Below are 16046 nucleotides of genomic sequence, written 5' to 3' on the forward strand. Positions count from 1 at the left end.
TGTAAAAAATTAGGAATACAGAAGAATAAAAAGCACCTTGACTGCTTAATGTTAAACCAAAATGCAAAACTGTTTGCCTTTTATTTCTGAATGTACACGTTAATGAAAGCCGTAATATGCCTCTGGATTTTTTTTAAAGTAAAATCATTTTCATTTAAGGAAAAGTTAAACTGGTTTTATAAGTGGTCTTAATAATATAACAATCACATGCACATGAAAAGCATTATGGATAGGCTAGCCTAACTTCTCCCACTACAGGAGAAAACTAAAAGTGAAAACATGCCTGTTTTAGAACTTCTAACTTTAATTCTTAAAAATCAGCATATATGGAAAAAAGTACAAACTATCTATGCTTAAGAACTTACTTTCTTGCCAGTAGGTGGAAGAACATGCCTTTAATCCCAGCACTCGGGAGGCAGAGGCAGGCGGATCTCTGTGAATTCGAGGCCAGCCTGGTCTACAAGAGCTAGGTCCAGGACAGGAACCAAAAAGCTATGGAGAAACCCTGTCTTGAAAAATCCAAAAAAGAAAAAAAAAAAAAAGAAGAACTTACATTCTTGCCAGGAGGTGGAAGAGCGCGCCTTTAATCCCAGCACTAGGAGGGCAGAGACAGGTGGTTCTCTAGGAGTTCAAGGCCAGCCTGGTCTACAAAGCTAGTTCCAGGACAGCCAGGGTTACACATAGAAACCGTCTTGAAAAAAACAACAAAACAAAACATATTCTTAGCCATTAGCACTTTCTTTCAGTAAGCTTTGGCTCAGTTATAGTTCAATGTCCTCTCGTTTCGTTTCAGAAACTGACAAAATCTTATTTCAGCATTTGCCTTCAGTAAGCACTGTACTGCCTTTAAGCTCAATTGAGGAATTTACTCAGTACCAAGTAGCACTCAAGACCACCAGAGTGCAGCTTGGGGACTCCACTTCTTTGAAATGTCCTCAACAGGATAATAAGACCGTTGGCAATCCTGACAACAAATGGACAAGAAACAATATCAGGTTACTGTTCATGTGAGAATGTGTACAGGAAAAGGCTTAGTCTGTGTGTGGGCCAATAAATACAATGAGAATACCGAGCTGTGTTGTGAATTCAGTCCTCCCAAAGTGACATGTTAACGTCCATATTCCCACGATGAGAACGTAACTTCAGGGAGAGCCTCTATAGATGCAATCAAGTGAAAATGTTACCATTAATGCCTTCACCTCATAAGAATGGCCTTATGGAAGGCAAACTGGGACGCAGCGAGACCCGCAATGAGGTAGATCTGTGGGAACAAACAGGTAGGATTCTATATGATAATAAAGGCGGAGGCTGGATTGATGTATTTATAAACCAAGAACCACTGAGGTCTGCGGTATCCACCAAAACCTGAGAGACAGGTGAGTGCAGATACTCCCCTACAGCCCTCAAAGGGAAGCAATCCTGTAAACTTTGATTTTGAACGTGAAGATTTTAGAGATGAGAAAACAGTTTTTGGCTAGGCTGCTCAATTTGTGCTAGTTTGTTAGAACAGACTCGGAAATAATAGAGACTGGAAACATTCGCTTCAAACCATCAGTTTATTCTTATTTCCTTTCATCAAATCCCAAGACATGGAAAAGCCCACGAAGTGCTTCTGCTTACCAATTTTTTTCTATACAAACTACAAGAAAAGAATGGGCATGCCGATATCACAGCTGCTGTGGTCCATGCATCAGCATACTTTAAAACAGCTCTTCATATGCCTTTTGTTGTTTTTAAACATTTCTTTCTGAGGACTTGGGAAATAGTTTGAGTAACGGAGATAGGAAATCTGAGGTGGACTTTAACACAATATTAGAAGCATTAATAGGCATGCACACATATACATGCTATAACACTTTAGCTAATTAAATATGAACTTACCTAATTAAATATTGTAAACTAACGCACTCATTGGTCAAATAATAAATATTACTTCTTAGGACGAATAAATAAGGCTGCACGTTTTTTACACTAAATGTTAGCAATTTGTGTAATGCACTCTGTACGCAAGTGAATGATAAAGACATTACATGAGACAGTGTGAGTAGCAAGCCTTAGACAGTTCACACAGTACAAGAGATGGGCACATGGTCATTCTTTTATACCTGTCCTACTAATATAGTCGCAGTAACAGCTGCTAATGAGTGTCACTGTAATTACTGGTGCTGGACCCTAATGTTTCCAGCTGCTAACACAGAATGAACTTAAGACTCACAAAAGCAAAGCCACTGGGCTATAACGACTCAAGAATAAATATAAAATCCTCAGTGCAGCGCCTGAATCGGAGAGTCCAGAGAATCCGGGGCGCTGCCCGAGTCACCCAGCGTTTCTGTCCGTCCTCCTGCCCACCAGCAAGAGACAGGCCTCCCTCCGCGTAAGCAACCAGCCGCGGATCCGCCGGCGCGCCCCAGTCTCCGCCGCAACCGAGTTGCCGGAAGCAGTTTCCCTGCTCCCTATTGGCCCGTCACAGGACGAATCAATCAGGACTGCGCATCGGTAAGTCCCGCCCCCACCCGGCACGTGCACACGTACAACCGGGACGGTCAACCGAACCCGGCGGCGCAAAGCCTACTAACACGCCTGCGCGGGCGGGCGTGCCCCGGAAGCAGTTCTTTGGCCGCTGACACGTAGCAACAAGGCTACCGCAGGGTCTGGAACTGTGTTTGGGGGGTTACGAGGGGCCGCTAGAGCTGCCGCCGCCGCCGCTGGAGCGTTCGGTGAGTGTCCCCGGCCCTTGTACCCCTTTCGGCCTCCGGCATCAGTTGTGCGAGCCGGCGGCCTGGTCTGTTAGCGCAGGCTGTGGTCTTTCCCCAGACCCCCCAGTCCCTCTCAAGACCCAGGGCCGCGCCCGCGGCGCCCCTGTTTTCCTTCTCTGTGGAGCGGCGCCTCCGCCGGACCTCGCCACTGCCTCGGGCCCATACGCTCCCCGGGGTCCAAGGGTCTCCTGGGATCCCCACCCCACCCCCAGACCTCCTCCAGATGTTGATCCCGGTTCCAGAGACGCCTTCTGTCTTCTGGGGGCCTTCGCTTAAGCAGAAGACCACAGGCAAATCAAGCAGGAGCTAGCGTGTAAACAGTGTTTGCCCTCCCGTTGCAGATCGTTTGCAATGTCAGGCTTTGACAACTTAAACAGCGGTTTCTACCAAACAAGTTACAGCATCGACGAGCAATCTCAGCAGTCCTATGACTATGGAGGAAGTGGAGGACCCTACAGCAAGTAACTTTTCAGCTTTGGCAACTTACTTAGTTTGTAATTAGCGGAAGAATGTATTCAGAATGCCTGATTCTACCTTTTAAAAAAATGGATATGTGAACTTAGTCCTATTCAGGAATGTGATTTTTTTTCTTCTTTTTGCCTAGAAAAAGATATGATGTTTGGTTAGCATATGAAGGGGTTAGCCTGTTTATAATTTATTATTTTCTGAAAGTCTTCTAGTGTGCCAAAGAAAGATAAATAGCCCGTCGAAATAATATTTACAAGTGGTTTGGGTAGGTGCTTTGGGTACCTAGAATACAAGGCTAATTTATTCACTAAAAAATAAAGTTTTTTGATAGCTTATTTGGTAGGTGAGTCTGTGATTTCAGACTTTATGAACAGCTACTGAAGGAGCTCTGTGACACAGGTTAACAGTGTATGCTCCCCACTATGAGTCACCTGGTGACGTTGATGTGGCAATTGATAGTCATTTTTATTACTCTTCATACTGAGGTGTGATGGTTGGGACCAGAGAAGTGATCAGTTTATGGTTGAAGAAGAGAATTCAAAGACTTTAGGTTCTGAACTGTTAACAATAAGATCCTCTCTAATCTCTGGTGTTTGGGGTATTTTGAAGGCTTTCAGCCAGTCTTTTCTAGACCTGTCCTTAGTCCCTTGGAATGATGAGATGAATCTTACTGGTTTCCCTCTTGAACAAGGGAATGTCTTGTGCTTTTCAGGTAGTCTTATATTCTGAGAATCTTACAGCAGTGATGGGCCTGTTTTCCAGAATTGCATGGATATAGTCACACATACCCATATAAACATGCATATAACTTCATGCAACGTATGTGTCATTGGTGTACATTCGTAGATCTTGAATTCAGTTTCATGAAGACTCTTGCCGGACAAGAGCTAAGGAAAGCTATGAGTCCAGTCAGTTCATGAGATACAGACTCGACTAGAATGTATTTATGTTAGTATGTGTAAATAAATGTGCCTAAACATTTTTAAGTACAGAGAAAATTCTGGCTATTTTTTTATAACCCAAAGGTTATTTGAATCTACTTAATTTGAGGCATAGATAGATAAGTTGTGTGTGTGTGTGTGTGTGTGTGTGTGTTATACCTTCCAACTTAACCTGTTGAATGAAAAGAGTTTGTAAAAATTCCCTCTATGAATTAGGATTTTTCTTTCTATTAAGTTCTCAACTATATGCGGGTTGTTTCTTCCAAATTGGTTAACTGGGCAGAATTAGAAAATAATATATTTTAGTGAGATCTTTGTGTATTTGAGAGCAAATGGATGTAACTTTGATCTGAGTCCACCTGAAAAATCCCTAAACAACAGAACTTTGAAGAGTCTGACATTGTCGACCTTTTTTTGGCCAAATAATCCTTTATCTTTAGACTTATTAGAAGTTTTGCAATTGAAGTGCAGTTTTCCAGGTTAATCTCCTTCCGGTTTTGTGTCCTGCCCATGTTTCTGTAACTTAACTCTGACTCGTCCTCTCGTTACACTCCACAGTCATCTGAGGTCGCTTTCCCACATGGCAGTTATGTGTTGCTGAGTACTCTCCTTTTATTGTAACCAACTCATATGCCAGTAAGCATCGCCTCTTACTAGTGGAGATACTTTACCTAGCTGTAGCTATCAGCTGGAACACACAGGTTTATGAATGCTTGGAAAAGCAAAAGGAATGCTGAAGCAATAATACATGTGAACTTCCAATGCTTTCTTGAAAAACTAAACTCATTTGCTTCTATATGTGCCTGCAAGTAGATCTGACGCCTAATTATATTTTGAATATTATCTCAGCGTACTAACTCGTGTTCTTTTTGCTTTGCTAACTGCTAACAGAAATCAGTGATAACTTTAGTTAGGAAAAGTCTAGGTTCAGCGAGCCTACTATCTGGAATGCCTTAAGGTTTGACTTGTTAGCCTTGCTACAGTTCTGCAGTTGCCCATGAGATCAGCTTTGATATTTTATGAGTTCCTCTTACTTGTATGTCATATGAGTAGATCCCATGTAGATTTCTAGATAAGCCCCTAAAATTTTTATATAGTAATAGCAATCACTTATTTTTAAGAAGCCGAAAATTGTTATATTTTTTACCTTTAACTTATCTAATAATATCTTTATGAACCATTTTATGAACATAAGTAGATAGCCAGTGATAAGAGGTTTTATCTTTGCTGTTGCTTATTACAACGGCACACAGAGCTTATGACAATGCTGATTTAGCATATGTTACTTTGCCTGCTATGAGACTGTCGCTATAAAAACCATGCATGCCATAACACAGTTTGGCTTGTGATCCACTGTGACTCAAATTGGTGAGAACAGATCCTGGCAGGATGGGGGAGCAGTAAGCCCCACAGTGCAGTCTCATTGACACTGCATTTGGAAAGTGGGATCACAGCCCCACCTCTGGAGTGGGCTTGCTTGCAGCACCTCTGGTTTGTAATCAGTGGTGCTTACTGTGAACTCCATGCTCTACAGGATTCTTAGGACACATTTTAGAGATCTTCTAAATTCAGAAGTAGTTTCATAGCAACATTATTTTGTGCCTTTCACTAACAGTTGCGCTTACAATACAGAAATAATGTTTGTCCTGCTGGTCCCTGAATCTGAATAAGGAACTAGTATTGCGCTTGTCCTCACCATCTGCTTGAGAAGGTGGAGTAAGGCAGTTGCATTTAAGGATCCCCAATGAAGCAAGAAGAATATGATTGTTATTCAGTCCTGGTCCTTAGTACACGTCTTTTTAGTGCGGGGTGTCACACAACACTTCTTTTCCATACTGAAAGTACACTGTCTCTAGGAAGATACACAGGCTGCTTAATGTGCTCACTGAACCACTTGATTTTTGGGGGGACCATATTCATTTGAAACAATGGACACACTGTGTTTAGTCAGAATTTTGTACTTCGCAGATAATTTTTCAAAGATTACTAAATGAACCTGTCGTTTCAAGGAAAATAGCTGCTAGTACTTGTTAACCAATCACCAATCCCAAGTTTTTAGACAAAATGAGGATTGTGGAAAACTAGTGTTCATCTTCAATAGCTTCCTAGCAATCGAACATTTTATTCTTGATGAAATTGGGAACAGTTTTAACAAATGTGATTTTCTAATGTTTAGAATTGAATATATATATATATATATATATATATATATATATATATATATATATATATAATGTTGGTGCATACCTGTAGTCCCAGTACTCCATAGACTGGTGGATCTCTATGAGTTTGAAGCCAGACTGGTCTATGGAGTCAGCTCTAGATTTGCCAGAGCTATTTTATTCTAATCATGGTTTCTCTTTGTCATGGTCCTGGCTGTCTTTGAACTCACTTTGTGAGCCTCGAACACAGAGATCCTTTTGCCTCTGCCTCTTAAAGGCATGTGTCACCACCTGGCTGAATTAATAAATATTTTAAACATCTAAATTCCTTGATAGTGAATATTGATAGTTAAAGCTCCTGAAGGAACTCTAAGACTGCTAGAGTTAGAACTGCTAGCTATACTATTCTCTGGGTTCTTTTTGTATTCCTCCTTCCCTCCTTCTTGCTTTCCCCCCAGGAATAAACTACAATCTATTTAGTCAGCTTGTAGAAACATATGTGTGGAAATTTTCTTGTGATGTCATGGACTCTGATAAATATTAACAGATCAACCCAACCGCATATTATACTAATTCAGGAAAAGAGAATTGTTATCCTTGCTCAACTAGCTAACCCTGATAAAGGTGGTTCTTGTGTGAGTGGGTGTGCCCCTCAGAAGATATCAGCATGTTGTCATTCCAGAAAAGCTGGGAAACTGCAGATTTGGAATGTAACTTTGAAGTAATCTGTGTAAAGAAGGATTGCGAAGTGGTGTTTGTTAGTTATTAAGAGTTGATGGCCACTGGAATTAAATAACCTGGTTTCGAATTGTGGCACCACAGTGGCAAATTATTTTAACCCAAATTTCAATTTACATAGCTTTATAGTAAGGACAACAATAGACTCATTTCATAGAGTTGTAGTTAATATGAGACAGTTAAGCACTTACTAAGTAGTGCTTTGCACATAGTCACATTGAAAAGGTGTGTTTAGGACGTTTGAAGTAGTTCAGGTGGACCTCCTTATCGCAGTAGCTTACTTTAGAATTAGCCAATTGACTTTTAGATTTTAGCCTTTTTATTCTTTGAAAGTCTTGTTACACGTGTACAGTGTGTACTGGTCATCTCCATTCACCACTTTTCTCTGGCTCCTTGGAACAGCTAGTCGTCTCTCTCCCAGCTGCGTGTCCTCTTTTTTATGGTTATTAATAACATCCAGAGTCTAATTAGTACTGCATATGCACATGGGTCATGAACAACTTGTCTGGTGGGTGTGCCCTTAAAAAAAAAAAAAGACTATTCCCTGAGCTGTCAGCTGCCAGTAGCCAACAAGGGTGGAGTCTTAGGGGCCCCTCCCCAGACCGTGGTAGAATTTGTACAGGCTTGTTCAGGTAACCCCAGCTACTGTCAGCTTATGTGTGCAACACTCAGGTCACATCCAGAAGTCAGCATTTCACAGCTTTCCCATGTGTTCTGGGTCTTACATTCTTTCTGTCCTCTGAAGTTCTCTAAGCCTTGAGTGATGGGAGACTGATCTAGGTGGTGCGACCACAGCTGGGCGTTCAGTATTCTCTGCACTTGGCACTCCGACTAGTCCTGAGTCTCTGCATTGACCACTACTCACTGCAAAAGAAAACTTTCTCTCACCAAAACTGAGCAGCACTAGTCTATGGGTATAAGCATACATGTTCAGAATGTAATTTAATAGCATGGGCTTTCAACAAAAGAACAGTACTGGGTTCCCCCTATAGCCTATGATCTTCCCAGCCATGGACTTTTGACCAAGTTTATGGTACCAGACATGAAATCCTGCCTGTGGTGTAGACCACATATCCAATCAGAAATAGTTATTCCCATAACCGTTATTTCACTATTGCATGGTGGGCACAACTTGCCAGCAAGTCAGGATTATATCACTAGCTAATCTCAATAAATAATAAATGCTGCCCAACATATTTAAAGGTACAGCAGTCTATATGAAAATTTGGCACTCTGCATCTTTTTAGTTCCAGGTTTCTTTACTTAACAGTAGCTGTGGTTAGAAGTTCACATGTGTACTCTGGAGATAGTGTAAGAAAAGTATGGGGGGGCTGGAGAAATGGCTGAGCGTTTTAGAGCATTGCCTGCTCTTCCAGAGGTCCTGAGTTCAATTCCCAGCAACCACATGGTGGCTCACAACCATCTGTAATCAGGTCTGGTGCCCTCTTCTGGCCTGCAGGCATACACGCAGATAGAATATTGTATACATAATAAGTAAATAAATAAACATTTTTTAAAAAGTATGTTTATTTTCTATGAAGTATATAATATGTGGTATTTTTAGTATTTCTTGATTGTTATTTATCAGTAGACATGAAATTACTTCAACAGATGCCATAGTAACTCCTTATGCACATGTTGCATTATATTTATATACAGCTGTTTCTCTCCTTTTGCTATTACAGTAACAGATTCCACATAATCAAAAATAAGTTGACTAAATATTTCTAGGACTTTCTTTTTGAAATATCTTTAAAATAATATTTTAACTTCATACCACTCAGTCTATAATTAGATTAGTCCACTGAAATGCTGGACATGTGGTAAGACAGGTATTCACAGATAGTTCTCTAGTGCAGTCCTGTTCCGTCCTAGTCACTGAAATGCCAGGGCAGAGTTCTTCCTGAAGACCTGGGATTTGGTGTAGATCCAGTGAGGCAGCAAGTGTACAGTCATTTTGAACATTTTAAAGCTCGACTCAAACACAAGATGACCTGAGGACATTGTGTTATATTCAGAACGCTGTGACAAAGACCATGCTTGGGTCCCTGTCCCCCAGTTTGAAACAGGCTTTCTCATTTGCAAACTATCATACTATGAAGTGTAAGAAAGAATAATTTAATCTGTATCCAAATTGGGAAAATATAGTCAAGTCTGTTATCCCAGACCTTCATTTATCATCTGTAGCATACATTTATTTCAGAATATATTGTGACATTCTCTTAGTGTCACTAAGGGAAGAAAATAATCGTGACTTGTTTTTATTTGTTGATATCCTGATGTTTAAAAGTGTGATCGTTGTTGTGCTTATATGCTGACATAATGCTGACGGCCATAAGAGGATTCTCTGTAAGAACACCCTTCTTGTCCATCTGCCAGTCATGGTCTCGGCACTGTTTCTCTGTGGGTATCCTAGAAGGAGGTTTGGAAGTGACTGAGTATTCTTTAGCTGTCAAGAAAAAAAAAAGAATCTGGGAATACTGTCAATTGGTTCAAATACTAAGAGTAAAACTTACAAATTTTCTTTGTATCCAGGCAATATGCTGGCTATGACTACTCGCAACAAGGCCGATTTGTCCCTCCAGACATGATGCAGCCACAGCAAACATACACGGGGCAAATTTATCAGCCAACCCAGGCCTATCCTCAGACTGCACCTCAGCAATTCTACGGAGACAGCTTTGAAGAAGAGCCTCCTTTGTTAGAAGGTAGGATGGAATGGTTCAGGCTGTCTGAAAAGCATGAGGCCAGACATGTTTTCCATTTTAAAGTAGTTAGAATTTTCCAGGATCTCTGTAAACGTCACTGGTTTGGCATCCTTAATTGGAAGGTCTGAAATGCTACCCGCTCCCTTTGTTTTCCCTGAGACAGGACTGTGCTGTGAGGCCAAGGCTAACCTCAAACTTGCAGCAGTCCCCCTTCCTCGGCCTCACAAATGCTTGATACCATCCTTAGCTTAAAACAGCTTGACATTAATTGTGTCACAGCTCTGAATTTCAGAGCATTTCAGAGGTTGGATTTTGAGACTCGAGGTGCCCAGCGTATGCCCTGGTCTGCAGTTGTTTTGTGAACAAAGCCTGAGGTGGAGATTTTTTCCTCTCTATGAAAAACAGTAGCTAGCCTTTAGTCAGGAACTTATTAAGAGGAGAGTTTATATTGGGCCAAAAGGGACCATTTCTTTGAAGAAGTAATATTTAATATAACAGTGTGAGCATCAGCTTTTATTCAGATTATTAATTATATTCTGCCCATAGAAGATATGAATGCAATTAGAATTGTATTTATAGTTCTGTGTGGAAATAAACTAATAGAACTGTTGATTGCATAAAACATGGTGGTTCTCAAATAATATTGTAGAAATCTGAACACAGATGCCTAGGGCATAATTGTATCTGCTTCCATGGGGTACATGGGTATTCCTGAAGCCCCAGGTAAAGAATCCTTTTGTTAGCTGTGTCCATGTGTTGTACTCTGAATATGAGGTACAGTGTGTCTATTTTACCATGCCCGTATCCTTTCTAAAGCAGGGGTTTGGCGTCAGTGGAATCAGCAGCATGTAGAATGGTCCAGAGGAGAGTAAACTATCATTGACCATTGCTGCACCCTCTTTGTTCCTGTGTCGTGTTCCAGCACTGATTCTAGAAAGCATCACAAGTCCTAAAATTCATAACAGGAGTGTCCAGTGTTGAATACTATTTTGAAACAGAAAGAGTAGCTATTTGTCTTTGATACTGTGGAGTAATGAGCTTTCAAATGTAAAATTTTTAGGTAAATTTATAAAACTGCTAAACACATACCACAAATTCTGACTTCCTTCTTTTCTCTTTATCTTAGAATTGGGTATCAATTTTGATCACATCTGGCAAAAAACGCTGACGGTGCTGCACCCCCTGAGAGTGGCTGACGGCAGCATTATGAACGAGACCGACCTAGCAGGACCTGTGGTGTTCTGCCTTGCCTTTGGAGCCACGCTGCTACTGGTAAGACTAAAGAAGGATTCTAAATATTCTACCAGATGTTGGGACTCAGTCTTTGGTAGGTTTTAGGATATATTGAGTTTCTTGAATTTATACGAATTCCTTAGTTCTCTATCAATAGTAAGTATTGTGCAACATATGCAACAACATTTTTTTTTTAGCCAAATGTAGGAGACAGAAAACAGCTGTTATCATAGCCTTGAGAGACTGAAGCAGGAATATTATGAATTCTAGGCCAGGCTGGGTTACATATAAGGTACTGTTTCAAAGAAAAAAAAAATGTCTTGTAAGAAGTAGTCCAGTTTTGGGGGAAAAATAAGAAAAAAGTAAACATCAGAATTTCCTATAGTTAAGAAATTGACAATATTTTTTTACTGTTGTTCCACTTTTAAAAGAAAATAGAGGTAGTGGTTTTATTGTTTTAGCTTGTCCTAATTTGGTTTATGTCATGTGGTAACATACCCAGAGGCTTAGGGCTGGGGACCTTGCTTACGTCATGTGGTAACACACCCAGAGGACTTAGGGCTGGGGACCTTAAAGCAGAAGTGATCATTTTAGCTCCGTTCTCAATTCCAGTCCGTTCATCACTGCCTGAATGTCGGATGCCCACAACTTCAGATAATCTATTCCATCCACAGTCTAGAGCAGACAGAAATAGGTGCATTCATGCCCCTCAGCTCACCTTTTCTACACAGCTCAGAACACAAAGCCAGGCAGTTATGCCAACCTCTTTACCCCACAGACTTGCCCACAGGCTAACCTGATGTGGATAGCAGTCATTGAGAAACCCTTCCCAGGGGATTATAGGCTGTGTCAGATTTTAACTTAACCATAACAAATGTCTAGCCCTAGGTCAGTGTTTTATTATATGGCTTTCCTGTACATTTTAACTCCTAGTGAATTAAAATATTAAAGAATGGTAAGTTTTTGTCTCTACTTCCAAGTTCTCCAGGAATATTAAAGTACATTGAAAGAAAAAGTTGCTATTTGTTTTCACTCAGTCAGAATTACAAGAGCTAAAAAATGTAAGTGATAGAAAATTGTATCTGTAGCTGGAAGACCTGGTCTTAGACACAGCACTCAACTTAGCCCTTGACCTGGCAGTGAGTCCTTCACATCCCTCTGTGGATACTAACCCTGTGCCGCCTACTCGCCTAACAGGGTTGCTTTGATGTGCTGCCACACCCAGCTTGTTTTGAACTAAAAAACATAGGCAGCTGAGCATGAGTCTTATACCTGTAATCTTAGCATTTGAGAGGCTGAGGCAGGTGGATTTCTGACTTTGAGACCAGTCTAGATTAGAGTGAGACCCTGTCTCAAAATAAAGGACGGGGTATACAACAATATTTTGCAAAGCTAAGAGCACTGTCCAAGGTAGAATTTATTGTTTATTGCTCCAGTAATTCACTCGTCAGTGAACTCAGCTTCTTTAAACTACCATAGCCTAATCAGATATTTACAGGTAATTACCACGTCCAGCAAAGGCCTCAAGATTTAGTTTTATATACCAAAAGTTTCACATAGCAAAGATCCTGTTTGGGATTTCTCTGCACTCTTGTTTTTATGAGAGTTTTTTTTCATGTGGGAAGGTTGTAATTTAGCTCATGACTGCTATCTGAAAACCATTCAGTAATTTGTATCCTGCCTGGTCTGAAACTCACTATGTAGATCACCTTAGCCTTAAACTCAGAGATCTGCCTACTTCTGCCTCCTAAGTCTGGGAATTAAAGGTTTTTGCCACCATGCCTAGATAGTATCTTTTATAAAAGTAGAACTTCCAGGGTGTATGCTTTTGTTTTTAATCAAAGGACTGTAGAATCCAACGTAGAATTTGGAAAAACAATGAAAAGGAAAAGGTTCTTTTCCATCGTATTCACCTGGTTATCTCACCCTCTTCTCTGGGCCCTGCCTTCCATTTTTCCTAGATTGTTTCCCCTTTTATTTGTTCAGTTGTATATCACACTTAAATGCCAACAAGTGAAATATCTGTGTTGGGAAGTGATGTATCACAGTTAAGAAGCATTTGAAGTTAGGACCTGCACAGATTCAAGCCAGACAGGGTCCCAGCACTGAGGGAGAAATGGACATGGACTTTTGCTCCTGACCAAGAAGCTGTCTGCAATTGACACTCAACTGAAAGGGAAAATGTAGTCCTTTCCAGTAGACTCTCACTGGATATATTAGCCCACTTCAGGGAATGGCCCATGCCCAGCAGTAGAGAGGGCTAACACAAAAGGAACTCAATAGTATTTTTGTAGACTTTGTCTCATAGAACTGTGCTTGGACATTGTTTTGGCTTGATTTGTTTTTTTTGTTTTTTGTTCTTTTTTTTTTTTCTTTTTGTTGGTCTTTAGCTTGAATATTTTGGTTTCCAATTTTGTGGTTTTATGGGTTTGTGTGTATGTAAGTATTGTATATTTGTTTGTTTGTTTTAAAGAGGTAAAGATAGGGGAAAGCGTTAGAGTAGTGTGGGGAGGATCTTGGAGGATTGGGAGGGAGAAAAAGTATACTCAGAATATATTCTATTGAAACAAATTTTTTATTAAAATAGAAGAGTGTGGAACCTGTCTGCTTTGTCCCCTTCCAATGCACCTCTATAGACTTTGATACTTTTGAATTGAGTATTTTATGCATGCATCACTTAATGTGAAATGAGACCCAAATGACAGTTTTTATTCTAATCTATTTTCTTTTTCCTTAGGCTGGCAAAATCCAATTTGGCTACGTATATGGAATCAGTGCAATTGGATGTTTAGGAATGTTTTGTTTGTTAAATTTAATGAGTATGACAGGTGTCTCATTTGGTTGTGTGGCAAGTGTCCTGGGGTATTGTCTTCTTCCCATGATCCTGCTTTCCAGCTTTGCAGTGGTATTTTCTTTACAGTAAGTACTGATCTTAAACTCAGATTTAGTTGGCCAGTTCTATGTAGTGCGATTTATTTCATCTTCAGTTTGAGATAAAACCCCAATACAGAAAACCTATCTATTGTGCCTCATATAGATTTGAACTCTGCTCTGTGTGTTTTGGGTGAGTAACAGTGAAGGTAAAATTGAGATTTGAAGTCTTCTGTACTATCTCAGTTTTACCTTTGATCAAAAGTTGTACTACTTGTGTGTTTACCAATACCATAGCAACAATGAAGTGAATAGTTGTGATCATTAAATAACACATGGAAAAGTTCAGTTCATTCATATGAAAATTCTGTTTAGCTTGCTTGATGTTCTGGCTCTGTTAATCTTGAAGCAGTTGGGCTTCTTGAGAACACATGATTAGGAAACACATATGTAGTAGTGGGGAAAGGGAATGCTGATGTGAGTGGAGAGAGATCCCGAAAGCTATTGAGCATCCTAACCATGCCAAGCACCCACCCTTCAGCAAAGGAAGCCAACCCAAGTACCAGTAGTGCCAAAGCAGGGAAGTAGCTAAAGGAGCAAGACAATCACACTGTCTACATTAAATGGTTGGGTATTCTTGAAGTCACTGTGCAAATACATTTCTGAGTTTGACGAAATAGTATGTCTGTGTGTGGATTTTAGAATGTCTTGAGGCTTATCCATTGCTGTCCAGTTGTGCTAAGCCTTGTGGTTTCCACAAATGCATAATCTGTGGTAGTGTGGGGCTGCTTTTGTGCCTCTTCTGCAAAACAATGAATTAAAAATCCCTCCCTTCACAATAGGGTATAGCTGTAGTTTAGATTGGTTTTCAGTATCTAATCTTACTCATCTTTCCCATGTTTTTTGTTTGTTTTTTCCCGCTGCAGAGGAATGGTAGGAATTCTTCTCACTGCAACGATTATTGGCTGGTGTAGTTTTTCTGCTTCCAAAATTTTTATTTCTGCATTAGCCATGGACGGACAACAACTTTTAGTGGCATATCCTTGTGCTTTATTGTATGGAGTCTTTGCCCTGATTTCCGTCTTTTGAACTGATTTGTCTGGGATGTGGATATCAATGGGCCGAATTCACAAAAAGGACATTGGACTCTTCAAATTGGACCAGCGAACTCCTGCAGTGCAGCCCTTGCTGATTACCGGGAGCCTGGAGGCAGCAGGGGTGGACGAGTCTTTGCTTGTCTGTAGAGGACAGTTGAGCCTTGTGTGGGGTCTTCTGCAGACAACTAGCTCTGTGTGTTTGTTCTTTTACAGCTAAGAAGTACAGTTTCTTTCCTGATCCTGCAGCCCTTGACAAAGAACTCTTTTCCTTACAAATTATATTATGATGTTTTTGATAGATTTTTACCAACCGTGAAACCAACCACAAAGCTGATAATCTTTCTCAAAAAACAACCCAGTTACAGTAAAGAAGTAACAAGTCTTATTGCAGAAGTATTTTTCCAAGGAATTAGGAGAGAAAATACTTGCTGTATCCTCAAGTTAAGTGCACTGAAGTAAAGCTGAACAAAACAGAATCCCAGCGCAGAGCTTTCTGAGTTTGCACTTCAAATATTTGACATTCCTATAAATTGTCTCGTGAAATCTGTGCTGAAATTCAGAGATACAAGCAGTTCACAGTCTACCTCGTGGAGATGAAATGTGAACAGCTGTTTAGACATTAATGTCAACTAATCTGGACTGGCCACATGATGCTTAGTTCTGTCCACATGTCCCAGGAAGAAGAAATCTTTAAGTTTTTTTTTTTTTGAGAAAAAATATTTAAAATTTCACAATTTCAGTATTGCAGTTATCAATGTATAGTGAATTTGATGCTTATTAAATTTTTTCTCAATTAACTCTGCTGTTGTGTTTATTTTCACTAAACTACTGCTCTTGTCTTTTTTTTTAGGGTTTGATTTTGACTCATGATTTAAGCCAATTTAAAAATAGAAATCATCTAGTATAGAACCAAACAAACATGAAATGAGAACCAGTTTTACTTCAAATGACAGTGTTAGTTCCTGATTTTAAACTCCCTTGGTTTGTATCATTATAGTATCTGGTAAGAGAATCTGTAGGAAAATGCTATATATCTTGTGTGTGAACTTGTGGCTTTAAAACAGCTCAGATT

The 16046-nt window shown here is 40.1% G+C and overlaps 1 protein-coding gene across 1 annotated transcript; it reads left to right on the forward strand.

The window, feature by feature from the left end:
• Positions 1–2580: 2580 nt before the first annotated feature.
• LOC121453324 (protein YIPF5) lies at positions 2581–15771 on the forward strand. The gene is made up of 6 exons (XM_041660004.1): positions 2581–2717; positions 3098–3217; positions 9601–9773; positions 10900–11045; positions 13744–13925; positions 14804–15771. The coding sequence occupies exons 2-6, from the start codon at positions 3108–3110 to the stop codon at positions 14964–14966; spliced, it is 774 nt and encodes a 257-aa protein (XP_041515938.1). The 5' UTR covers positions 2581–2717; positions 3098–3107; the 3' UTR covers positions 14967–15771.
• The last annotated feature ends 275 nt before the right edge of the window (positions 15772–16046 follow it).

The sequence above is a fragment of the Microtus oregoni genome, unplaced genomic scaffold (assembly GCF_018167655.1).
Source record: "Microtus oregoni isolate MIOR12 unplaced genomic scaffold, Mior012 000011F_ref0000422, whole genome shotgun sequence".
Taxonomy (NCBI): domain Eukaryota; kingdom Metazoa; phylum Chordata; class Mammalia; order Rodentia; family Cricetidae; genus Microtus; species Microtus oregoni.

Coding starts and splice junctions, on each gene's coding strand:
- LOC121453324 (XM_041660004.1), top strand. CDS start 3,108: ATGTCAGGCTTTGACAACTTAAACAGCGGTTTCTACCAAACAAGTTAC. Junction 3,218..9,600: donor AGTGGAGGACCCTACAGCAA/GTAACTTTTCAG, acceptor CTTTGTATCCAG/GCAATATGCTGGCTATGACT. Junction 11,046..13,743: donor TTGGAGCCACGCTGCTACTG/GTAAGACTAAAG, acceptor CTTTTTCCTTAG/GCTGGCAAAATCCAATTTGG.